The following is a 25,815-nucleotide window of genomic DNA, read 5'->3' as shown; positions in this document are numbered from 1 at the left end:
CAAGAACACTCCTGTAGGAATCTCAGTGCTTTCCATCAGACAAGGGAGTTGGAACAGGCAATCCTGAAAGCCCTATCCAATTTTAAGATTCCCAAATAACTTTCATATATTGCTGATGGGAACATACAACAGTACAGCTGCTTTGGAAAACTTCAGTATCTCAAAATGTTAAAGTTACTATATTACCAAGCAATTTCACTCCTAGATATAAACCAAGGGAATCAGACTTATATTCACACAAATGGCTTATATATGAATATTCTTAGCATTATGTTTAATAGCCAAAAGTGGAAACAACTGGGCATTCTGGCACATATCTACAGATGCAGCTACTTAAAAAACTGAGGAGGGAGGTTTGCTTGAGCTGGGGAGTTCCAGATCAGCCTAGCAAGACTGCATCTCAAAAACTCAAATGTCCATCATTTAATGAAGGGATAAAGTGTGACATATTCAAGTGATGGAAGATTATACAGCCATAAAAAGAAATGAAGTACTGAAATATTCTACAACATGAATAAAACTTGAAAATTGTAGGCAAAGTCAAACTCAAAAGGCCACTAATTGTCTGATTCCATTTATATAAAATAACCAGAATAGGCAAATCCATAGGGATAGAAGGCAGATTGGTGGTTGTGCAGGCCAGGAGTAAGGGGAATCAGATGGAAAAGGGGTGTGATGGCTGATGGGATTTCATTTGAAGGTGATAAAAACGTTACAAAGTTGGGTCTGGGGTTGTGGCTCAGTGGTAGAACGCTTGCCTTAGCAAGTGCGAGGTGCTGGGTTTGATCCTCAGCACCACATTAAAAATAAATAAATAAAATAAAGGTATTGTGTGTCCAACTACAACTAAAAAAAAATAAAAAGAAAAGAAAAATGTTACAAAGTTGATTTTTGATGATGGTTGCTCAACTGTGAATAAAAATCATTGAATTGTATGATTTAAACCAGTGAGTTGTATGGTATATGAATATTTCAATAATGCTGCTTTAAAAAAATAAGTAGAATCAGCTGGGGATATGGATCAGTGGTAGAGCTCTTGCCTAGCATGCAGGCGGCCTTGGGTTCAAACCCCACTACCAAAAAAAAAGGAGGGCTGGGGTTGTAGCTCAGTGGTAAAGCGCTTGCGTAGCATGCAGGAGGCACTGGGTTCAATTCTCAGCACCACATATAAATAAAGGTCCACCAACAACTAAAAAAAAAAAGTATTAAAAAAAAAAGGAAAGAAAAGCATAAACATGCAATAATCCCTACTCAATTAATTCTGTTCTCTTCTGACCCTATGTCCCAAAGCCAGGTACAGCAGGCTTTGGGACCAGCAGTTATCATCTGAGCCTGGCTACAGAACAAAGATCCTTAATTTATGAGAGAGAGGCCTCCTTTTAAAGTAGTTTTGTTGTCTCACACAGCAAGGGTAGAACTCTGTCTGCTACAGCTAAGATTAAATCTCTAACTTTTCTGGTATCAAAAATGCATTTTTTTAAGGCAAGGAAAAAAAAATGCAGAAACTTACATATTCTTGAGTCAAGCCCAAGGAGCCCTGCTGGCAACTCAAGTAATTCTATTTCTGTAAATAACCCAAACAACAGCTGTGAACGACACAATTACAATGGTTCCTGAGGACCCCCAATCCCTGGCAGGGGTCAGCATGAACCACCAATCTGCCGAACTCTAGAACTGAGTCCTTATACTTTGGGATCACAGTTATCCCAGACTAAGGAAGGCCTTTAAAATCCAGGTGCGGGCCAAGAATAAAACATCTCACTTTCCCACTTCCCTGGGGCCAAGGCTAGAGAAAAGCCTAGGTGCAAAAGTTCTTGGCACAGAGGGAATGTTAGACCAGACAAGACTGCAGACTTAGAAAAGTGTGACTGCAAAAGTGGTAAGGCTGTTTTGTTTAATAAACACAACAGAATCATGTAAATAAGTTTTTCCTTCCAAGTAGTAAGCTTGGGAAACTAGACACATAATTCTGATTCTATTGCCATTCCTCAGAACATTTTCAAAATGCAGCAAAGACCTTCTTCAAAGCCCATGACACATTCTACTCCTCAAAGACAAGACTTGGTTCTTTGAAGATGGTTATTTGTAAAGAAAATCAAATCCAAGAGTTTCCTCTGAGAAAAGACTGGTCAGTAATAAGACTGGACCACCCCCATTGTTAGCCAGAAGCAAAGCAAAACGTAAAGCAGAAATTGGCTCTGAAAGCAATTCTGAAAAACAAGTGTTTCAACACCACTAGATGAGGGTACAACTTCTGGAGTGACTACTTTGAGGGAGCACTATGTTTTAGTCTTTTAAGTTCTGATGTTTTCATTAAGCAATAAATCTCCCCACAAGGGAGCCTATCTCCAACTTTCTGTTCCCAAGTTGGAACAAGAGACCATCAGACCCCTATTTAGAAAATAGAACACAGCTGAGCACGGTGGTGAACACCTGTAATCCCAGCGGCTCAGGAGGCTTAGGCAGGAGAATCACAAGTTTAAAGCCAGCCTCAGCAATTTAGGCCCTAAGGAACTCAATGAGACCCTGTCTCTGAATAAAATACAAAAAAGGGCTGGGGATATGGCTCAGTGTCTCAGGTTCAATCCCCAGTACCAAAAAACAAAAACAAAAAAAATATTTTCAATATATGTTATATTATATTTTGGGGGAAATACAGGCATGCACCACTGAACCCAGCTGTGTTTCAACTATTCTTATAAAAAAAATAGTTGAAACAATTAAAGCAACCTCAGGGTGCTTCACGTAAATAGTAAACTTCATTAAATGGCCAATCATTTACTGAGCACTCCATGCCAAGGACCATGGAGAATGTAAGAGTGGGTCCCTGCCCACAAGAAGTTCACATTCTTATTCAAAAAAAGAAAACAGTCTCAAACACAACAAAGTCCATGGTTAGAGGACAGGACCACTCCCTGGCCCCGGCCGCAGGGCTGGTCTTTTCAGTGCTACCAGCTGATTCCACCTACCCAATTTAGCATTCACAGCCTATGAAAAGAGTGGAGACCCACACATCAGAACTTCCAGTCTCTGATGGCTACCCAGCCTCAGGCCATGACCAAGTGCATTACTTTGGTCTTTCATCACAGACAAAATGAAGACAGATTGAGGAACAGAGTGAAGATGTGATATTAACTATGCTCTGTTCACACTTAAAACCATGAAATATCATTGGCTTGCCTAAAGGCCTGGCTGGGTCACAAGCCTATCCATTACTAGGCAAAATCGTTTGTGGTTTGCATTTCACAAACACAGAGAATTCCACAAATCTCAAGGAGTTCAAGGAATAATCAGGACTTCAAATAACAGATGGCCTTTGAAATCCTGAAGCAGCTCTTTCTGGAAGGTGGAGAATAAGGTCATATCAAGCTCCAGGTATGATGGGCTTTTTCAGTCCCTCCCTATCCCTACCCCACCTCCTTTCTGCAACCTCAGCGTCTCCCCCACCACCATCACTGTGGCTGCACTGGCAGGTGTGACTCTTCTTCCCTGGGGCTCAGGCCTAGCACTGACAGGCACCATGGAGAGAAAACAGTGGAACTGGGGCTCAGGACCCTGCATTGCTTTCTGGAGGGACCAGAGGGAAAGGTGAGATAGACAGTAGTAAGGGTAATGCTTCACATGTGTGTGCTGCTGGGTTGATTACAAAACATTTGCATACACACAACCCACTGGAATTTCTACTCTCTACTTTATGACCACTGAGGAAAGTGGAGGTCACACAGAAGTGAAGTTACAGAGCAGGAATTCAAAGCCAGTCACCTGACTCCAAGTTTGGCATTCTTTCCTGGACATTCTTCATGCTCACTGCTGGGCACAATGCTGGAACACTGGAAGGAGTAATTACAGGCCCCGTTTATGATATTATGGGTTGATTCCCTCAGCACAAAGTCAGTTAACTCCTCTGACCTTCACTTACCTCATCTATAAATTGGGAATGCTAGTTACTATATGGCTTTCTTTTTCTTTTTTTTTTTTTTTTTTTTTGGGGGGGGGGAACCCAGAGAAGAAATTGGGTATAAAATGCTTACTCTAGTGCTTACAATGAAAGGGTGCAAGCCATGATACATAGGCCCCCACTAGTTCATTACACAGAGGGGCACACACTCCCATGTTCCCACTCCCATGGGAACATCAGTGGGGCATGAATATCAACCCCCACACCCCAGCGGTGCTTGTCTTTTAGAAAGGCTAACCTCCGCACCTCAAGAGCAGCAGGCTGCAGCACCACTTACCATTCCCTCAACTGCCCCACCAGGCACCTGCCAGCAAGACCCTATTTCTGAGCAGGAACATGCCCCTCACTGGAAAAAAAAAAAGTGAAGGGGGTATTTTCCTCTTTACACAGTCATGGTCTGGGCTTCAATAACAAAAAGGAGGAGAAAAATCATGGGGCCAAAGGGAAAAAACACTTATGGGGAGATCACAGGGATTTAACAGGCATGGCCCATAACTGATTTTTTTTTTAAAGCCCTAGAGCACTTCAAAGGGGAAAGAGGAAGAGATTCCCTCAATGCTTAGATATTGCCAAGCTCTCTGAACTTCACTAGGAGGGTAGGGGGAGCCTCTCTGGAACTGCCTTTGACCCCTCAATTGATTAACCAAAGTCTTTTGGTAAACTAGGACTCAAATATTATTTACTTCTCACAAAGACCCTAAGCTAAAAGTGAGACAAGGGTCATTTTCCCCATTTTACTAAGTTCAGTCACAAAGCTAGCCAGCGCTAAAAGTGGGACCCAAAACCCAGATCTGTCTTCCTACTAAGTCTCTGCTGTCTCAAAAAGGAAGGGAGTGTGACCAGGGCATGTCTTAAAAGCCTGAGAAAGTGAAATTTATGTATAAGAAAATTAATGGTACAGCACTGGTGATTCCCACACAAAAATCACTTTTAATCTTCTCAACAATGTAAGGCAAGGGTTACTATTAGCATTCACATCTTACAGGCAGGTCAAGCATCATGGTAATAGAGAAGACCAATCACCCAGTTTCTGGTGAGCCCTAGTTTTAACAAGGCACATTCCATCTGTAAGCCTAAGTCTCCCACCTGAATGACTGGAGCGGGGGCCAGGTCCGTGATGGCAGGAAAATAGCACATGCTATCCACATTCTAACAGGGCTTCTTGATCTTGGGTAGTCATTTCACAGCCCCAAGCCTCAGCTGTAAAATGTGAGCAACACTCACAAAAATCACTGTGAAAATGAAATCAGCCAAAGTGAAGCAAATACCGTGTAGGCTGTGTACATCCATTCAGACATTAGTGATTATTGTCATCATTCTGATTCTAGGAATCACACAGCTTTGAGGACAGAATTCCCTGAACACCTGTTTTGCACCCTAGCTCTTGTTTTCTTTCTACTTCTAAGCAACATTTAAATCCAGAGATGATCAGGGCTCCCACCTGGGCCAAGCATAGAACAAAGGACAGCTGGTCCAATATAGCTGAGAAAAGAGTATATAGATGGGAATGGCAAAGACAGTAGAATGAATCAGATGTAACTTTCCTATGCTCATATATGAATACACAACCAAGGAAGTGCCACCTCATTTACAACCACAAGAATGGGAAGTTATAATCCGTGTATACATGTCAAAATACATTCTACTGTCATGCGTAACTAAAAAGAATAAAGAACCATATATTTTTTTAAAAAGAATATATAGAGACATCAGCACACCTCAAGGGTAGAGTGTTAAGCATTCAATTTCTTTTTTTAAACACCCTGGATCACTATGTAGACTGAGGCTTCAGGCTTCCCAGCTATGGCAGAATGAGATCCTGATCATTATACTAGCCCCTTTCTTTTCTTGGTGACCCTAGGAAAATAACCCTGTGTTGTCTAAATGGAGATGCATAGTCCAGGTCTAGAACTTCCAGGTCACTTCTTCACTAGATCCACCCAACACCCTCTCTGATCACTACTATATTAGGCTCATCAATGGGACAAGTGGACTGGCTAAGTCTGGTGAGGATATTTTCCACAGAATAGCTTTAGAAATCAAACCCACATCCAGTTAACTATCCGGGAAACGTTCCTAATACAGCTGGAGATCCTGCCACCTCCTCACTGGGTATCCTGGAGCAAGATGGTTAGTCTTCCAGGAGCCTCAGTTTCATCTGTAAAGTAGAAGCAAGCAACGACCACCTCAAAGACCAATGTGGAGATTTGAAGCACAGTGCTTTCTAGGAGCCAGGTTCTGGGCTAACCCCTTTAGCCACGGCATTTTGTCTTTCATAGGAAAGGAACAGACACAGGAGGAAAAAGAAGCTTGCTCCTGTCACACATCACGAAAGGGAAGGCTGAGGACTATGCCCAGGTCTGACTCTAGCACCTATCAACGATGTTACTGGCTTATGCTGTACAACCACTCGGCATTCAGCAAACCCCTGAAAAAAACTGCAAGAGCTCCTGGATCTACCACTCACAAAGCAATGCTTTTCAAGGAATTAAAAATGCAAGAAAATCTGCCTGATGCCCAAATTTAAACTCTTTTAGTCATTCCCATTTTAATTTGATGACTGAGAAGGTTGGCAGAAGGTTACAGGATCATTAAAAAACCTCTGCCCTTCTCTTCAACCACAACCCCTATTCCTGCCCCAAGACTGGAAATGCGGCAGGATAAAAGTTTCTGTACCAGTTCCCAAGTACTAACCAATCTTGGGAGCGTGACGCCTGCCCAGGGAGACTCACCACAAGGCTCTGCTATTATCTCTCTGGGGCCTCACCGCTGCTGCTGCTGCTGCTGCTGCTGCTGCTGCTGCTGCTGCTGCTGCTAGGTGTTCAAGCACCATCAGCCTAAGAGCCTTGACTTCCTTCTGAGCCTCATGCTTGAGTATAAACACTTAAAGTAAAAGGCCAGGTGTGACTCATCCTGACCATGTCAGGATGGCGTAGCCTCGTGCAAGCACCTATAAAATGAAGGTCTTAACAACATCTCCTTCATGGAGTAAATATCAGCCATGAGCTAGTTATATCGGCTGATACCACCGGGCCTCTAGTTGTGGGCAAAAAGACAGGGCAGTGAGCCACTGGAAAACAAGATAAGGAGGAAAGACCTTCTGCACCTGCAAACCAGCTCTGCTGAGTCTCACCTGCCCTACAATAGCCACTAGCCAGTGTCCTGACCATTTCTGCAAAACAATGAGACAGATTATGACCAAATAATATTTTGAAAGTGACGCGATATTTTATAAAGTTAAATAGGGGAGGAAGAAGTGATCAATACTATCATTTTTGGAAGACATACAAAGAAAAAAACTTGAGATAATTAATAAAAGTTGACTCAAGACCTAAGCTTGCTTTGAAGAGACAATCTTTTGTCACTATTACCCCTGCTGTTCTCAGGTCCTGCCCTTAGTTATTTGAAAAGTGCATGGCTTCCACAGGCTTCAAATTGTTACTTGAGTGGGAAGAAAGAATGGAACAGATGTCCTGGGTTAAGGCCTCCCTGAGCTCCTCTCTCACCACGTGACCCTGAGTAAATCACACTGCCAGTTCTAAAAAGAAACAATCTAGCTGAAGCCTTTGTGGTCCTCTCCAATCTCAACCTCATCACGCCTCTGCTGGGGTAAATCCACACCAGGGCACCTAACCTACTATAGCCCCACGTGGCTTTAATGCATCAATTAGCTTAATTCGTTTGGCCAATATAATATACCAAAGCTTTCTCTACCCTTGACCACACCAGACCATAGCTTTCTACAAAAACACCTCTCTTACCAAATTTTGCTAGCTGTGTTTACTTTCCCATATTATTCTTAATTTTAAATTTTAAACATTTTAATGTCTTTTCCACCAGATAAATATTCTGAAGAGTTCTAGACAGATTCACCATTATTTTATATTTCAATAATTCAGAATTTGTGTAAGCCTAAAGAGAAGTTCATTTGTGCATGATCATGAAAAAAGGACCAAAAGGCTAATTACTGGTATAAAAGGGGAGGATTTTACCCATTTCAGCTGGTTTTTGTATACTTTAAAAGCAATCATCTAAATAATAAATAATGTTTCATTATACCTCATTGTTTTTTGTTTTTTTTACTGAAGAACAATCAAGGATGTGTTCTTTTAATAATACTGGTCAATTCCTGAGATTGGATTAAAATAATGAAACCACACCTATTCAAAAAAAAATTTTTGGAGGGGAGAGGAAGGGTTCTCAACATTAATATATACTATCTCTTTGCGTTCTGACTTGAACCAAGTTAGCATAGTGTTCTAATGTCTAATGAACTATATTTTACAGACAATAAATGCTCAAAAAGTACTTCAATGAGTAATTTAATGTTAGCTATGAGAAACTGTTCATTTTTAATCTTCCCAGCTTTAGTCCTATTAACTTATATAATAAAAAGCAAAGTTGTTTTCAAAAATAGAAATGCTTTCGTTCTTACAATACTTTAATGTTTACCCTAGCCATTTAGAAAGAAAAAAAAGTGCAGGGAACATCTGCTAACACAGCATTTCTGACTCTTATAAAAGCACTGCAGAACCATGCCTTGCGGTGCTCCAAAATGTACCTTACACTGTACAAGGACCCATGCTGGAGATTCCTCCTTGGGTTTGGTTCCTAGAAAGTGCTTCTCTGAATGCAAGCGGCTGCTTGCCTTTGTTGAGAGGATAAAAGCCTCATGGATGTCCTCTTTTCCTGCCTCTGCTGGAAGCCCTAAAGGCCAGTGGAGTGTCCAAATGTTAGCAATCCATTCACCTGAAGAGCCTTGGCAAGTCTACTTTGTTTCAATTCCCAATTGCCTCATTTTTCATCAAATTCCACTTTCTAACCCACCTCAGAACTTTTGGAAGCAGAATGGGGATTAACTTTATATAGAGACCATAAGAATAAGAATAATAATGAACGTGTATGAAAAGTAAATTTGTTAATATTCAAATAACATGGGATATCAGAAATTACCAGCTTGGATTTTTTTTTTCCTCTATGTAAAGGGACAAAAAGACAGTATCCATCTCAAAACCAAAATATAGAAAGCAAACATTCCCAAACTAAGACTCAGTTTTTACATTAGAAACTGATTCACCTAGTAACTGCCTATAATAAAAATTTCACTTGAAAGTTCTACAGCATCCAAGTTCATGGCTCCCAAAGCAAGTAAAAAAAAAAGTTCTAGTGCCTTTCATCTGGGTCACTTGTTCAAAAGACAATTACAAAAATTTAATGCCTGGGTTCACAGACTTTCTTCTCTAACCAGATAGTTGGGGGTGCTTGTTAACAACTAAGAGAGAGGCTATACTATACCCCAAAAGTCCTTTTTCTTCCTAAAATACAGAACAAATGAGATCACTCATCAGAGTGAAATGAGATGTAGTGGATGTGGGAGTAAAACTGGTACAGAATTAGTCAAGAACAATGTGGCAGTGAGTATGGAAATTAAAAATACAAGTACCTGCTAACCCAGAAAGTTGACTTTTAAGTAGTTATTCCAGAGAAATGTCTACTTTGGACATGAAGAAGCACATGAAAAGTTATTTAATAAAACAGTGTTCAAAATAGCAAAACGTTTGAAGCTAATCTAAGGTTCATAGAAACAGAACAATTAATTAAATTGTGGTCTGTTTATACATAGAATATTTTTACAGCAACAAAGAAATTGTTTGATTTTTGCATCAGATATGGCAAGATTTAAAAGACATATTAAGTGGGGAAAAAAAAGGATGCTGTATAATACATGCCCTGTGGTCCCACTTAAGTGAAGTTTAAAATACTCAAACTACATATTTCAAATGCACAGTATATGTATGTAATATATATGTTTATATGTGTATACACATACACACACACACACACACATATCCATGCACATACACATAATGAAAAACAATTCTGAAGGCTTACTGATTACTGTAATTAGAATGATTTGGGTAAATGTGTTAAGCAAATTAAGTCAAACTCAGAAGATCGAAGACTGTAAGCTTTCTCTCATATGTGGAAGCAAAAGAGGAAAAAGGGGGGGGTCTCATGAAAATCAAAGGGAGCTCAGTAGGTACAAGAAAGGGACAAGGGGGAGGGAGAAAATGGGAAGGGGAAAATACTGAGGAAAGATACTGGTCAAATTATATTGTTATATTGTGTTTATATACAAATACATAACGAATCCCACCATTATGAATTCAGATATTATTTGTGTGAATTTTTTTTGTATTGGGGATTGAACCCAGGGATACTTGACCACTGAGCTATATTCCAAGCCATTTTTTTATTTTGAGACAGGGACTTGCTACATTGCTGAGGCTGTACTTAAACATTCAATTCTCCTGTCTCAGCCTCCCAAATCACTGGGATTACAGGCATGCACTACTATACCTAGCTTGTGTAAATTTTGAATTGATGGTTTATGTTAAGAATGTAAAATATGAGACCTATATACAGACACATATGTTCTCTAACCCCAGTTATGAGTTTTCCTTAATGAAAAGGCAGCAGCAACAAGGGGAGCCATATCCAAATGGGCTAGCAGTCAGGAACACAGGGTAGGTGTGCTCTGCACAATAGGTCTCCATATCTATTGAATAAAGGGTGCCTCAATTTCATTTCTTATAAGTAAGTGTCCTTACAGCTCTACAAAAATATCTGGGAGTCTGCATTGTGCTAGACTTCCCCGTGGACACAGTATAGCAGGTGACTGAGGCAGAAGAGCATGAGCCTCTTGCCCAGCTCAGTGTATCCCCAAGCTAAGGAAGGCCACCTCCTTCCTCCTTCCAAGCTGGGCTCCTGCAGGGCCAGCCCTGGCCAGCTAGTGTCCTACCATACTACCTCTGAGAAGTCTGCACCTGCCTTCCCTTCTTTCTGTCACCCTTCAACTCCCTCTAACCTGACCCTTATGTTCACTCATTCAATAATTTCAACAGATGTCCTAGGAGTTCTAAAATTACCACTTGGCCTGCAGGAAGGAGGAAAAAAAAAATTGCAGAAATAACTGCTTTGAGGTTCTGGAAAAGAAGAAAGTTGTTTTGTGTTTTTTTTTCCCCAGCCTGGGTCATGCCTGGGTCCCTTCTTCATCCTTGTAGATCAATCAGGCTTGATCCTGTCTGTGTCAATAACCATCCCAACTTTCTCCCTCAACCATAAACACACGTGTGCACGAGCACGCATGCGCACGCGCGCACACACACACACACACACACACACACACACACAGAGGCCCTGTAGCTGACTGATCACTTTAAGCGGTTCCTTCTTTGTCCCCACCTTCAATCTTTCTGGTTTTTTCCTTTTGATCGGCCATTTTCAGCTTTCCCAGCCCTACCAAACACCCTTACTGCCCACCAGAACCCCAGCTGGAAGAACACTAATCTCATTTGAATTAAAAAGGGAAACACCCTCCAGCCCTTTCCTTATTCCTGTCACAGGAACAGAACAGGACTTTGGGGACACACTCTGCAACTGCTGATGGCAGAGTACTTCAGGAGACTGTGCACAGCAAAAGGCAGAAGTGGGGGTGCTAATATACATTCCTAGATGAACTAACCCCTGCTATGACCCTGCCCCCACAGGGCCAGAAACATAATACCAACATCTCTTCCTATGGCACATCCATCCACTCAGCCATAACACTGTGCACGCTATATAACCAACCACCAGAATTCTATAGCCTCTGCAATTTTTTTGAATCTTGTCACAAGCTGGCTTTTGTGTTTAGTATTGTACATTAGCTACATTGTGAATGATTCTTTTCAGGTGGGTGAGTCTCAAGTTTCATTTAAAGATTGGTTGAGGGAGAGCCACAAAATGCCCAGAGTAGATGGACTTGTGGCATAAAACTTTTCCCAAAGTTTTGCACCTTCTGTTTCAGATACTTCTCATATTTAATTTTGCAGAAAATTAAAAATTAAATAAACACTGATGGGGAAATGTTGTTGCTGCCTTTTCATTAAGGAAAACTTATAACTGGGGTTAGAGAACATATGTGTCTGTATATATTACAAAGTCACACAATCAATCTTAAAATATTAAACTTGAGTATGGTTAAAAAAAGAATGCATCTCCTCTCGATCCCTCCCAAAATGAGAATTGAAAAATGCACATTTAAGGCAGCATGTGAGGCGGAGCTATTGGACAGTCAGAATCTGGCCTCAGAAACCTGAGGGGTGAGGTGCAGAGGGAGAATCCTGATGCCTCCTTTCCAGCTGTGTCTGATGCAATTTCTATTCCCTGGACTTTTCAGTTAATTCATTTAATAAACTGCAAACAAAAACCCATATTTGTGTACTCAGTAGTAGTACAAAAATGGTTTGAAGTGCCTACCATGTCCAAAGCCCTGGGTAACATCCTTAGCACCATAAAAGAAGAGAGAAAGCCCTACAAGCACACACATATACATTTTTCTTTCAGCTAAGCCAATTTGAGTGAGTTTCTGCAACCAATAACCCAAAGGGTTCTGGCTAATATTCTAGTATGCCTAAATGACTTCACTTTAATACAATCTTATTAGTTAAAGTGTTTGAGCAGGGAGAGTTCCTGCATCAAGTCTGACTATACACCAATTAAATTCACTTTTTAACTAACAAACAATCCAAACAAGTAAGGACACAACTAGAATTCTTCTCAAGGAACTGTAATAGTAGTAAATCTGAATTCTTTAAGAGTTGGATTTTATTTCTGAAAAATCATCAATAATCAAAGTAATATCTATTCAACAAAAGATCAATCTAGGCAATCTGTTCTTTATCGAAATGAGGTAAAGCAACAACAACAAAAAAGATAAACTGGTTCACATTTTGTTATTAGGAGCCAGCTTTGAGAAAAGTTTTGTGCTACAAGTCCTTCTGGGCATTCTGTGGCTCTTCCTCCACCGATATTTAAATGAAGCTTGGTACTTACATCCACCGGCAAAGAATTATTCACAATGTAGCTAATGAACATATAACACAAAAGCCAGGTTGTGACAGGATTCAAAAAGTAAAAAATAATTTTTTAAAAAGTATCAAGAAGTACTCTTCTTCTTTCTCTCCTGCTCCAAATATAAAGGATTGAATTTGCCAAAAAATTTACAATCCTGAAATTAAAGGTGACAGGTGTTTCCTGTGATTTCATTAATATTGGACAATGAAAGTCTCTCAGGCAACCATTAATCATTAGCCAATTGTTGAAAATTAACTAATGATCTATAAGGATGTACTGTAGATCCCTTGTGTGGGCATTCTCTATTCATTTATTCCACATACATTTCCTGATGTGCCTACTGTGTGCCAGCTGCAGAGATAAGTTCATAAAGCTACAGACTGGAATCAGAAACCTCTAGAAACTCATTTAGTTTCTTCCAAAGTCACTAGACTAATCAGCCAAACAGCTGGCTGTCAAATCCCAAAACACATGTCTAGAACCACCACACCTGAGCCACTTCCCATAACACTTGTAGAACAAGATAGAAAAGGGACAATATCTGTGAATACAAGAGTTTACCATGCTCATGGGAGTCCAGCAAGAAAGCAAATATGCACTTAGGCAGATGGGGGTAGGAGTCAAGGATCAGAGAAATCTGGACAAAGATGTAGCACATGAACTGTCTTGAAGAATAGACAGAATCTAGGCACACAGAAATAAGAGATTGCAATTGAAGCAGAACACAATAGAGGAAAAACAGTGTAAATGAAGCACAGAACTAATATACACCCTATAGGCAAAGTCCAATGAGCCTGGTTACAAAATTGTTTCAAGTACTCTATTACAATACACCCCCATTTGGTGCAAAACGGTGAGAAACTAAATCATGACCATGCAAATCCAAAGAGCTTGCTTTTTTATATATATAAATATTTTTTAGACATTCATAGACCTTTATTTTATTCATTTATTTATAAGCAATGCTGAGAATTGAACTCACTACCTCACACATGCTAGGCAAGTGTTCTACTACTGAGCCACAACCCCAGATGAGCTTGCTTTTTAAGCCCACTTAACACTATATATAAGGATCTCAGATGTGATAAAGAGAAGGCAATCACAGCAGACTGTCCCAGAGCATTCCTGGCCCCTTTAAGACATCTAATCCCATTGACAAGTGTCCATAGCCCAGCACAGCTTACCAGAAGGACTCCCACCACTCTTTGATACTCTGATCCCTGTAACCAGAGCCCAAAATGTGACTGCTTCACTCTGAAACCCAGCTCTGAGGGATCCTTCAGCCAGAGATACACAAGAATCACAGATTCCAAATTCAGGAAGAAACAACTTCCTACCCACTCCCTGCAAAGGACCTCTAAGGAGTTCACAGAGGGACCTGCCATCCAAGAAAATTCTAAATTTTAATTCAAGGAGAGGAAAGGGCAAGGTGCATCTCCTGAAAGACCTATTCATTTGGCAGTCAACAGCATTTAGTGACTGAACATCTACAGTGTACTATTGTGCTGAGCAGGGTCAGGGACTCAAAATGGTTCACTCTGAATTGTATTCTGAGCTTGCTTGATAAGATAAAGATATGCAAATAAATAACAGAAATGTATGGTGTTTTACATGCAAAGTGCTGTGAGAGGGGTTCAAATAAGACTTGTTCCTTTGGATCAGGATCAGAAAAGGTCTCATTGAAGAGATATAAGTTGAGATTATTAAGCAACTTAAAGACAGTGACATAAGAAGAAAGGTAATGGAGAGGAAGAAGCATCTCAGATGAAGAAAACGGTGGAAGAAAAGCTATGAGGTGGACAAGTAGAAAAGGGGATAATTAAGAACTTTGGATGGACAAATAGGAGAGGGGAGACTGTAAAGGAGAAGAGTGGGGTTGGACCAGAACAAATTGGACCCTGCCATGGGATCTGGTCTTTCTTTGGTGGGCAATAGTTAGCCACGGAAGCCTGAGGATCACTTCTAGCAAGACATCTGACACTGATGTGAATGAAGAGGAAGTGGAAGACACGTGGATTGAACAGAGGCAAAATGTCAAGAAATTAAAAGTATGAACATCCAGGCCTCAACATAAGATGAGGAAAGGTGCAGGAAAGGGATCAAAGACTTAGTAAAACATTTTGTTCAGCTTAACAAGCATTTATTGAGCATTTATTATAATCCAATCCCTTTGCTAGACAAAGGGATAGAGAAGCATGAGTCACAGAGAGGCCCCACCCTCCTGCTACTCTGAACTGGTTTAGAGGTGGGTACAATTATTAGCAGATAGCAAGGAAGGTCTGAAATGACATATGGGATCCTCAATTGGGACACTTCTAATTTGAGGCAGTTCTGTACAACAGAAGTGGGAGGCAGCCTGGGGAGGGAGAATACCAGGAAGAGGTTTCACAGGCTGAAAACGATATCAGTTTGCTTATGAGGGACTTAAGGCTGGAATGCAAAATAAAGCATTTCTCATGACAGGGAAGTATCACTTGTAATCATCCTTACTCTGACACCAGATACAGAAAAAGCTCCCCTCCTCTGTACCAACAAGAAAACAAAAACAAAAACAAAAATGATGTACAGTTTTCATTAAGTAGAAATGAGGAAACACTGCTACTGACTTAACTGGGAGGGCCACGACTGTGGGAACTGAGTAAGCTGCACTGTTTCCATGGCTTCAGCCTCCACTTGTCCCTGTGAATCCACAAAGGAAAACGGCATAGAAACTTAGACTGTTTGTATTTAAAAAAAGAAAAATCTAACTCTGGGAAAACTTACTACCCCCAAGGTAGTCTTCAAATCCCCAAAGCTAGCTGAGTTAGACGCACCACCCAGACCAAACATACACTGGGCTCATGGAAATGGCCACATTTCTTATTCAACTAAAGTAATACTATCACTACAACTGACCTGAAATAGGCAGAAACATCAGCCATAAAGAGGCCCTGAATGTCACTCTAAGTGCTTGTCATACACAATTCCCACTGAGCTAACAGGCAAAGAAATCCACCAGTTCCCTGAGATGCACAGCTTTGTAACCTTTGTCAGCCTCTACCCTTTGTTTTGTCATTCACATTAAATGAAAGGTATTTACTACAGATGAAAAACAAGCTTTGTTCAGCTGCCTCTAAACCGATCCCAAAAATAGAGCAATCACTTGGGTACAAATTGGGTCAAATGTATAAAAAAAAGAACTAGCTCCCTGGTGGGAGGACAGACATGGCATGGGACCTTGCTCAGAGTCAGGGGGAAATCCACAAAGAGCCTCCCTTCCCACAGTAGGAAAGGAAATATTTAAAGAGTCAGGCAGTACAGAAACTTATCTGGCCATGTGACCATCCAAGTGAAAGCAGTCAGAAACTTTAACACCATGAGTTTCAGAACACTCAGTAAAGAGGTCAAAATATACGTTGGTATTTCAAAAGGCCTGCCAAACTAACACACTGCTCACCTACCCTAAGAACAAATCCAGAGTTTAAGAATTATAAAGAAAAGATCCACTGGGCGGAGCTGCAAAGGAGAAGAGAGATTTATCCATTTCATATACTTTATTCCATCACTTCTTAGCTGAGAAATCTAAAAGGTCTGGCAGCATTTATATTAATGCCCTGAATTTCTCTGGGAAAAAAAAAATCAGAATATTAATTGGCTTACACATGCAGCTACATTAATTATTCCATTGATCTAAATTAATCTGCCTTTCTGAAAGGTATTTATTTTCTAAGTTTGTTTAATCATGAGCTACAAAAAGCAACAAACTGGGTCACCATCCACATTGTTAAATTTGGTAACAAGGCTAACACCATCTGTGGCCTAGACTACGAGGATCCATCTCCATGGATGGGAGGCTTTTCACTCTTTCTGCTTTTCCTTTGAAATGATCATTTAATGTCAAATGTCTACAACCAAATCAAAAGCCATTTATAATACCCCAAATTATGCAAATAATCTCAAACATAGTACAAATATATACTCATAGTGTTCATAGGTATATCCAACTCCCATTCACAGTTGTATTTTCAGCAGCAATATCCAAAAATTTTTGAAAACTCTCTAGAAATCAAACTACCCAAACCCAAATACATAGAGACATGATGTTACATCTGAAATATGCCCAACTAATTTTCTTTATTGTTATGGTACTCATGATTGAACTCACACACGCTGGACAAGTACTCCACCACCAACCTACATCCCCAGCCTCTAACACTTTAAATATAACAAGAAATCCTGTACCATAAACGATTAAGGCTAAATTCACAAGAGTATAATTTCACTATTTTTTGAAGCCAGCAGAGCTCTCCCTGACTAGGAACAGCATCGTGTGTTTGCCTTTTCAGCACTCGCTCACTTAAGAACACCCAGCCCTGTTCAAATACAGTGTCAACACAAGAAACCAAAACCAAGTGCAACTAGCTGGAAAAGGTGAAAGCCGAAAAGAAAGTTTGCCATTCCCTCCTTCATCCACTTGGTCTCCAATTACCAGGAACTGCTTCTTGCAAGAAGGATGCTGCAACCCCAGAAAAATCCTGAAATGGCTTCTGAATCATCAAAGAAAGACTACAGAATGTCAGAGGTAAAAACAATCCTAGTGATCTTCTTAGCCAATCCCCTTAATTGCCAGGCGGGGGAGGAGCAATGCAAAAAGGGTATGAGAAATGCTCTCGAATATAACTCCCTGACAGTTGAGTGGGACAAGCTCCTAGTCTCAGTCTAGTGCTCCTTAGTGCTTTTTTTTTTTTTTTAATTATATCAACTTTTCCCAAAGGAAGTCCCATGGAACAGTGGTTCCATGACATTAAAGTCTTCTGCCAAAAAAAAATTTTAAAGAATCCATAACCAATTATTTTCAGGGACTAGCTGAATTAAACAAAACGAAACCTATTTTTTAACTGTGGAACTTCCCAGAACTTTTACTCAGCTAATGTACACTATAAATCTTTAAGAGGGCAATAAAGTATATAGAGGGATACTGGTGTTTAACCATAAACTCATTTTACCTTGGGACATTTCATAGTAGTTGAAGTAGAAACATCAATACTATACTGTTTTATTCTCCAAATTAGGCTTTGTATAGATTCATTAGTTTTATTGTATTCTACTTTTATAAAAATTAATAGCTCATATACAAGATCTGTGACATTTTTCTACTTACCAGAAAAACTAAACAAAGTACCCACCATTCCCAAACAACACTGGATTTTAAAAAAAGAGAGAGGGAGAGAAAACTAATATTATCAGGAAGAGCATGGTAGAAAGCAAATGTCTAGGCAGAGAGAGAAAGTCATTTTAAAATCTTCTACACATCTCCTCTGCAAAATGTTCCATATCTATTTATACAAGATTCATGACTTTAAACACTTTCATTCAATATAAACGTGAGAATAGAGATTAAAACAAAACCAAGAGACTGGGGTTGTGGCTCAGTGGTAGAGCATTTGCATGGCACATATGAGGCACTGGGTTCAATCCTCAGCACCACATAAAAATAAATAAATAAAATAAAAGTATTGTGTCCATCTACAACTAAAAAATATTTTTAAAAAATATGGTAGCAAAACTTCAAGAAACATCACATCCATGGTTGTAAATTTCCATCACCCAGAAAGTCAACTGCCAGTTCAAGTACAGAAGCAAATGATAACCGTACACCAGGATAAGCAGGAACTCTGAAGACACTTACCAAGTTATGATTTGTTGAATTAGAATCATCTTCAGGGAATGGGATGTAAATAGCTAAGGCCACACAATTGGCAAAAATAGCCAATAATATAAATATGTCAAATGGTCTGAAAATTTTTGTTAAGGTACATATGCATTACATAAACATAAACCATGTCTACAATCACACTCCCAATCATATCACATGTGAACTACTTTTAAAATGAAAATGACAAAACTCAAATCATTTTTTGACTGACTACTGTGACTACTAGGTTTTCAAGAGAAATAATCATCAAAGGTCATCTCACAGTAGGTCACCCTATCCAGTGACCTCTTCATGTCCTCTTTCTGTTGCAAGAATCATGTTACATTCATTATTCTGCTGTACACTGTATATTAAAACCTAAAAGTATTGAACAGCCAGTTAGGGAATTGTGTGAACCAGGTTTCTGCTTCTTGGAGCTTAAAAAGCAAGGAGGGACTTACTAAATTCCCAGCTGTTGTAGACACAGAGAAAGTAGCCATCGTGGTGTAAATCTCTTCCACAGATCCTTGCCTCCATGTGTTAGAGCCATTTTCTCAGGGGCTATTCCTGGCTGGGTCAGTCTAAATCTCCTATCTGGATTGGGGAGGACAAAGCCACTAGGAATCTTCTCTATTCTCCCTGTGACTCTCATGACTTTCAGTACCTCAGATGCTGTGATAAGCACGCCAGGCTCCAGCTCCCTCCTCTGCTTTCTCTTCTAGAGTAATCGATAGCTATAACTGTTTCAGATTAAAGCTGGACCGGAGCTCAGTTTATAATGTGCTGTTGCTGTGTCCAATTTATAAACAAATTAAATTAAAAAGCCATAAGAAATCAGCACCAGACACTTTAAAAATAGGCCTTAACAATTTTAAATCTCGGAGGTCTCTCTGTAAGAATCACTTTGAGATCAGCCTCGAACACATACTTACTAAAAGATGCTGGTGTTATTAAGAGACATTGTCAAAACTGGCAATACAAATTTGATATTTGCCAAAAATGGCTGTTTTTATTCTTTTGGTTTTCAGCCATTTCAAACTCGAGGTTTTAGGAACACCAACCTAATTTGTGATTCCTGGGCTTGATTTTACAACAGTGTTCCTGTACATTCACCCACAAGAAGCAAGGCCATGGTTTAACTAAATCCCTCAAGGTACTAAAGATTTGAAGCTATCAACAGACTTTTCCCTATTCATCCTGATACTCTTCTGGGAAATCAAAAAAAATGATGTAAGAAATAAATATCCCTTACCTCTCTGGAGATCTCTTGGGTTTCATAAAACCTCAGCCCCTTTGAAGAGCTTTGATAACTAATTGGAATAAGGACAAGAATAACATTATCCCCTTACTAACTTTGATGGGTTTATTTTAAACCCGTTAGCTTTAACTCATATTGATTCTCTTAACTCATCTAGTTTTACAAATCTTTTATCCAGGGATCCAACTTTAAGGCAGTCCACCTTAAGAAGACTTCTGAGGGCTGAGGCTGTAGCTCTATGATAGAGCATTTGCCTCCCATTTGCAAGGCCTTGGGTTCAATCCCCAGTACCAGCTTGGGCAATTTGGCAAGACCCTGTCTCAAAATAAAATAAAAGAACCAACCATGTAGCTCAGTAGCTGAGCACTCCTGGATTCAATACCCAGGACTGGGGTGGGACAGGGGGAGACTTCAGAATTCTCATTTCATTTTTCAGGTTTCACACTGAAATTTAAAAAGTTGACTGCCCCAAAGTTATTCTCTGTAGAAACAGTTAGTGCTTCCCCTGCCCTCATACCAGCATCCTTCTTTTCCCAACTCCCTAAATGATAAACATGCAAATCTGAGCAATACTAACATGTTCAACTGTTCAGGAAGGCTAAATATAAAATGTGTTTTTTGTTTTGTCTTGGTCTGATTTCAGTCCCCAGGCACTGGTGGATACTATCTCACTGCCACACAAAGTAGATGGGGTCTGATCCTAACAATTTCTTCTAATGAGAGGAACACCTTTTGCTCCCCCAAGGTCCAGGACACTCTGCCCTGCCTATCTGTAAAAACAAACAAGACTCTCATTTCCCCAGTGCTTGCAGGGCCTGACAGAGCTGGCATAGGGTGGATTTCTATAACTAGCTCCCTAAAATGGAAGGAAACTGTCATTTGACAAAACAAATAGATCACATATCACTTAATATCTACCTATTCTACAAACCATCCCACTTGTAAGCATGTTTCTTCCTGAACCAGAAGCCACATGCCCTATTTCCTGTATACATATGTCTGGCAACTTGGGAAAGGGACCCAGCAGCGTGATCCAGGAATTCACTTTATACACATAAATTGTTATGTACAAAATACTCTGCACAAAGAGAAACAGCATTGGGTCTCCCACCTCACTCCTCATAAAATTAATGACCTCACCAAGAGGTCTCTGCTTACTCAGAGTTACATCAAGACAATCTAAGGAGGAGGAGATCTTTCTGGCAAATGCACTGCTACCCTTGACTCCAGTGAGGCTATGGAGGCACACACTAATTTACCTAGTTCCTTGCCGGCCTGACATGAGTGTTCTGTCCTCAGACTAGAAAAGAACTTAAAGAGAAAATGCACGCACACAACCCCAGCTAATGTGAGAGACATCATAACTCACTCGAGAGAAGAGACATCTGTTCTAAAAAGAAAAAGCACGTGTAAACCTTTCAAATCCTATCCATGCATTCAACTGCTCTCTCCAATACCTTTTTAGACAGTTGCCTCATTTTTAACTCCTGTCCAGGAGCAGAGAAAATAGTAAGCTAAAACAAAGGGCAAACAAATAAATGCCTAGCTTAGGACTCAAATTATTAGGGGGTTCAGCTCCACTTCCTAGCCAGCTGTCAATATCCTCTCCATCTTTCTGGGCCTGGTAAGGGAAGCTCAATTTTGTCACTCCGATCTACCATTAGGAACTGCTCTAAGGCACCTATCAGCCCCAAACACTCTTCTGGGAAAAGAAAATGCTTTACTTTTCCCAGACCAACAAATCATCTGACTAATTAGCCATTTGTTCAAAGAGAAGATTTCAGTCAACTTTTTCTGAAGGAAGGCAATAACTGGAGTCTGGCCTCCAGGTACAGGGATGGGGATAAACAGGCAGAAGCACAATAAGTCATCGAAGATCTAGAGCATGACAACCATCACTGGGCACTTGGAACTCAGTTTTAAAAATACAAAGGAGACGCCCAGAAATGTAACTTCAGTCCAAGGACATAGACAGAATTTTTTTATAAAGACAGCAACTGCAAATTCCTCCACGGAGAGGGCTGTTCTATAACTCTCCAAGGCTCAGGAAGAACAGGCATTCACAAACCTCTCCCTGCTCAGGCTTCCCCATACTCACGTTTCAAATACTGTTTTTGAACTTGTCAAAAAGGAAATTCCAGGAAATCATAGCATTCATAGCCCAAAAAAATCAAAAACACTCCCTATGAAAGAAATGTTCATATTTGCAGTTACCTGAACAATTAGAAACATCAAATGTCAGAACTTGAAGCAACCTTAGCATTAACTGTAGTTGCAGAAGGAAATTTCAAATATAAGAAATGAGAAGATTCCATCAAAGGTCACTTCCAGTACAGTCAGTACAGTCTCAGTCTTTTTTTTTTTTTCCTCATCAGTGTACCTCATCTGCAATAGGTTCAATGTATAGCACAGCCCCAAAACAACGGTGGATTTAAAACTAACCATGTAGTGTCTAATGACCAAAGATCAGTTTCATATTTTAACTCTCTACCACTTTGAAGTTTTAGGCTTCACTCCCTCCCCCCACCACTAAACACACACCCACACAGACAGTAGGCTAAATATACCCAGGGAGCCATCCTTCTGTAACCTAAGGAGACAAGAAGTTATATACCATGAAACCCCTAATACACAGCTTCACATTCCAGACTGCTACAGCTTTGTAAGTGTCATTTCAGAAAGCAAATCCTTTTAAAGAACAGATGGTAAAAGAGAAAATGAGAAAGACTCCCCCCACAAAAAAAAAGGATACTTCCATTCCACTATACTAATGCAGGCTCTTCGGATGGGGTTATTCAGTGATAAACAGAAAAGGGCGCGGGCTGGTCTGCTGTTGGACGAGTTACCCTGTTTTTTGCTCTTGGCGTATTGCTGACGTTTTCTTTGGGAAAGAGATCCTACAGGTGGGGGTGCAGAGGTGCTCATAGTTTGGGCAGCCTTGGCCTGTCTAGCAGCATCGATTGCAGCTTGCCAGGACAGGACAGTTTGCTTGGAGCTATTCGGCTGAGAAGTTGGTCCTTCACCAGAAAGAGGGAGTCTGATGCCTCTTGCATAGTTTGCCTCTGGGAAAAAAGGAGAAAAAGAACAGTTAAAACAAAACAAAAACAATAACATTAGAATCCAGTGGTGAGGGGGTGGGGAGACAAAGGTTGTATACCAACATTAAGAGGATAAATCATTCTGATGTTCCTGTTTTGAATCTCATGTCCTATTTTTTAGAAGCAAGGATCTGTCAAGCAGAACAGTGAGAAAGTCTAAGAGCTCTGCTCTAAGTGTCAGTCACACAGAATCTTTGCAAGCACCACACCTAATCAAGTTAGTATTCCACATCCATGTCTTTGCAAGGAGTCTTTTGGTACATTTCTTCTGAAAAACTGAGGTCGTTGCCACATTTTTTCTGTATCTTTTCTGACTTCGAAAACCCATGTATCTCTTACAAGTTAACAGATATGTACAACAGCTTTTCTCTAAAATAATTACCACCATATCTCTCTCTCTCTCTCTCTCTCTCTCTCTCTCTCTCTCTCTCTCTCCCCCCCTCTCTCTCTCTCTCTCTCACACACACACACACACACACACAAGGCAGTGCCAATAATTCAATAGTCTTAATTATTTTCAGGGTGTTACTCCAACATCTTTCCACCACCACAAAACCATTTTTTCAGCATGGTAAAAAAATCTTCACCTGATACAAGGCAATACGAAAAGCCCTATAACAGATATCTAGATTATGCACTGACACTTCCTTAAAATGAAAATTCATGATACTTGGGACTCATTTCCTCCAGGAGCTTTGGAAAACAGAAAACATCTTTAGGGCTTTTTTTGCATTTTAAATTGCAGCAGCAGCAGCCAAGCCAACATCCAGACAGCCTGCACACCTACACCTAGGATAGACAGGCTAGATTATGCCAGGGGGCCCTCAAGGCCTAAACAAGAATCATTTCAGTGTAGACTAACATCCAGGTGCACACAAGGCAGAAACCAAAGAGGGCCTCTGTGAGCAAAGCCCCCACCACTTGGGGTCAGGCCATCCCCAGGCAGGTCTCCCAGGCACCTGTCTGCCTTGGGCCACAGCCTCCTAGCAGAGGCAGAAGTCAAAGTGAGAGAGACGGTACAGAGGTAGAGGGATGAGCATTTGCAAAGCCAATTATTGTTAAGAGTCAAAGCAAGCACAGATCTGTCTGCCCAGCAAGCCTGAGAAGGGAGCAAAGCCGGGGACAGGAGACAAACGGATCCCGAGATGAGTCGTGCCAAGCCTTTCCCTTCAGGAGCGCTCACCCCGAAAGGCTTCAAGTCTACTGGGGTTGGGGGCGCCACTGATCTCCAAAGACGGGGTATGGCCAGGAGTTGCTCCATCCCTTTTCGACTCAACCCCAGTCCGCGTGGAAACTGCACGTGGTGCCGGACCCAGACTGAGGAGGGGAGCCCCACAGGGGCATCGACTCCCCGGGCATTGCTAGGTTACCAACATGTGCACTGGAGGCACAAGGAGCGGGAATACTGGCTCCATCCGACCCCCTTCCCCCAGATTCCAAGACCTGGCCTCCCTGCAAGTGTAGGGGTGTGCGCTTCACCCACAGCGTGAAGGGTGAAACAAGGCTATCCTAGAATTTTCCGGATGCCACTAAGGACCTTCTTCCCAGTCAATCAGGGGGCAAGGGAGGAGGGGAAGGCAAGAGGAGGCTGGAAAGGGGGCTCAGGCTGAAGACTAACAATCTCCCTCCTTTCATTGCTCGAGGGCGTTGGAGGAAAGTTGAGCCGGAGGACACTGAACCCGAATCACCTCGACTCACCGCCCCTCCAGCTTCACAGTAGTCTACGTTCTCAATAGCTGCCCCCACCCCACAAATGCAGAATTAACTCTGACATTCAGGGCCTGAAGGGGAGAACCGAGTGGCTGTCACGCATCTTCCCCTTCTATGTAGATGACACCGAGCTAGAAGCATCCTCTCCAACCCCCTCAACCCACCCAGAGCACTGGAGATTGGGGGTGGGGGGGAAGAGGGGGTGGGAAGAGGAGGACCATGACAAGGATTAGATTTGGCAGCGGGTGCCCAGGCTCTGACTGCTCACCGTTCGTGTGGTCCGCTTGCTGCTGCCGTTGATGCTGCATTTTTTTCATCATCATCATCATCATCATCCACGAACATTTATTGAGCGCCTACTGTGTGCAGGGCACTATGCTGGGCATTAGGGCGGGGAAGGGATGGGTAAGGGGGTTACCGATAGGTAGGAGCCAAGGTCCCTGCCCTTATTCTCGCTTCAGCAGGGGGTGGGGAGGACAGGGACAAATAACAGAAAATAAGGATAATTTATAAAAACCGCTCGCCACCCACGCTCCCTCTTTTTCAAAAATGGAGCAGAATAAACTTTTTAAAAAAATAAAATCAGATGTATATATTATCTTAATAATATATACATTTAATTTTTTGCTGCAAAGGAGAATTGGCTTGGTCCCTTCCTCTAGCGGAGGGACGCCGCGGTGATGCCGGCCCGGCCACCGGGGCCGCTCGGAGCGCCCCCCATGCCGCCCGTCCGCCCGTCGCGGTGCCGGGTGCCCGCCGCCGCCGCCGCCGCCCCCGCCGCCGCTGGCTCGGGACCGCGGGCAGCAGGAGCTCACATCCGGGGACGGAGGCGCTCGCCCGCTCGCTCGCTCCGCGCCCGCCGCGCCGCGCCGCACGCCGGCTTCGCCCTGGCGACGCTGCGCGCCCGCCGCCGCCGTCCCCCGCCCTCCCTCCACACCCCCGCCCGCTCTGAGCCTCCCACGGGCCGCGCCGCGCCCCAGCTGTCAGCAGCTGGGCTGGGGGCTCTGTTCGCACCGCCCGCGCGCTCAGGGTGGCCGCTGTGTGAGACTTAGGGTGCCGCCACCCGGGTCTGGCTCGACTGACCCGCGGGCGCCGAAGAGTTAAGTGCGCTTCAGCCTTGAACCGCCGGGTTAACCCTCTCCGCGCCGCAGCGTGTGCTTTCCCCACTTCCCCCGAAAGAGGCAGGCTGCGCCTGCAGAGGCCGCGGCCGCGGCGGTGT

At 41.9% G+C, this 25,815-nt stretch overlaps 1 protein-coding gene across 10 annotated transcripts in view; it reads right to left on the bottom strand.

Moving 5' to 3' along the window:
- Positions 1–25,303, bottom strand: part of Cacna1d (calcium voltage-gated channel subunit alpha1 D) — a 315,633-nt gene extending 290,330 nt beyond the window's left edge. For all 10 annotated transcript variants that reach the window (XM_058582147.1, XM_058582148.1, XM_058582140.1 and 7 more), the window contains exons 1-3: positions 24,865–25,303; positions 22,541–22,850; positions 18,525–18,630 (exon numbers count right to left, since the gene is read on the bottom strand). In XM_058582147.1, coding sequence (XP_058438130.1) covers positions 18,525–18,630; positions 22,541–22,850; positions 24,865–24,931 — 483 coding nt within the window. In that variant the 5' untranslated portion in view covers positions 24,932–25,303. The remainder of the gene's footprint in view (positions 1–18,524; positions 18,631–22,540; positions 22,851–24,864) is intronic.
- Between the last annotated feature and the right edge of the window lie 512 nt (positions 25,304–25,815).

The sequence above is a fragment of the Marmota monax genome, unplaced genomic scaffold, assembly GCF_021218885.2.
Source record: "Marmota monax isolate L192 unplaced genomic scaffold, Marmota_monax_Labrador192_F-V1.1 WCK01_AAM20220418_F8-fsc00042, whole genome shotgun sequence".
Classification (NCBI taxonomy): Eukaryota; Metazoa; Chordata; class Mammalia; order Rodentia; family Sciuridae; genus Marmota; species Marmota monax.
The sequence above is the reverse complement of the archived record's forward strand: the minus strand, read 5'-3'. Positions and strand labels throughout refer to the sequence as shown.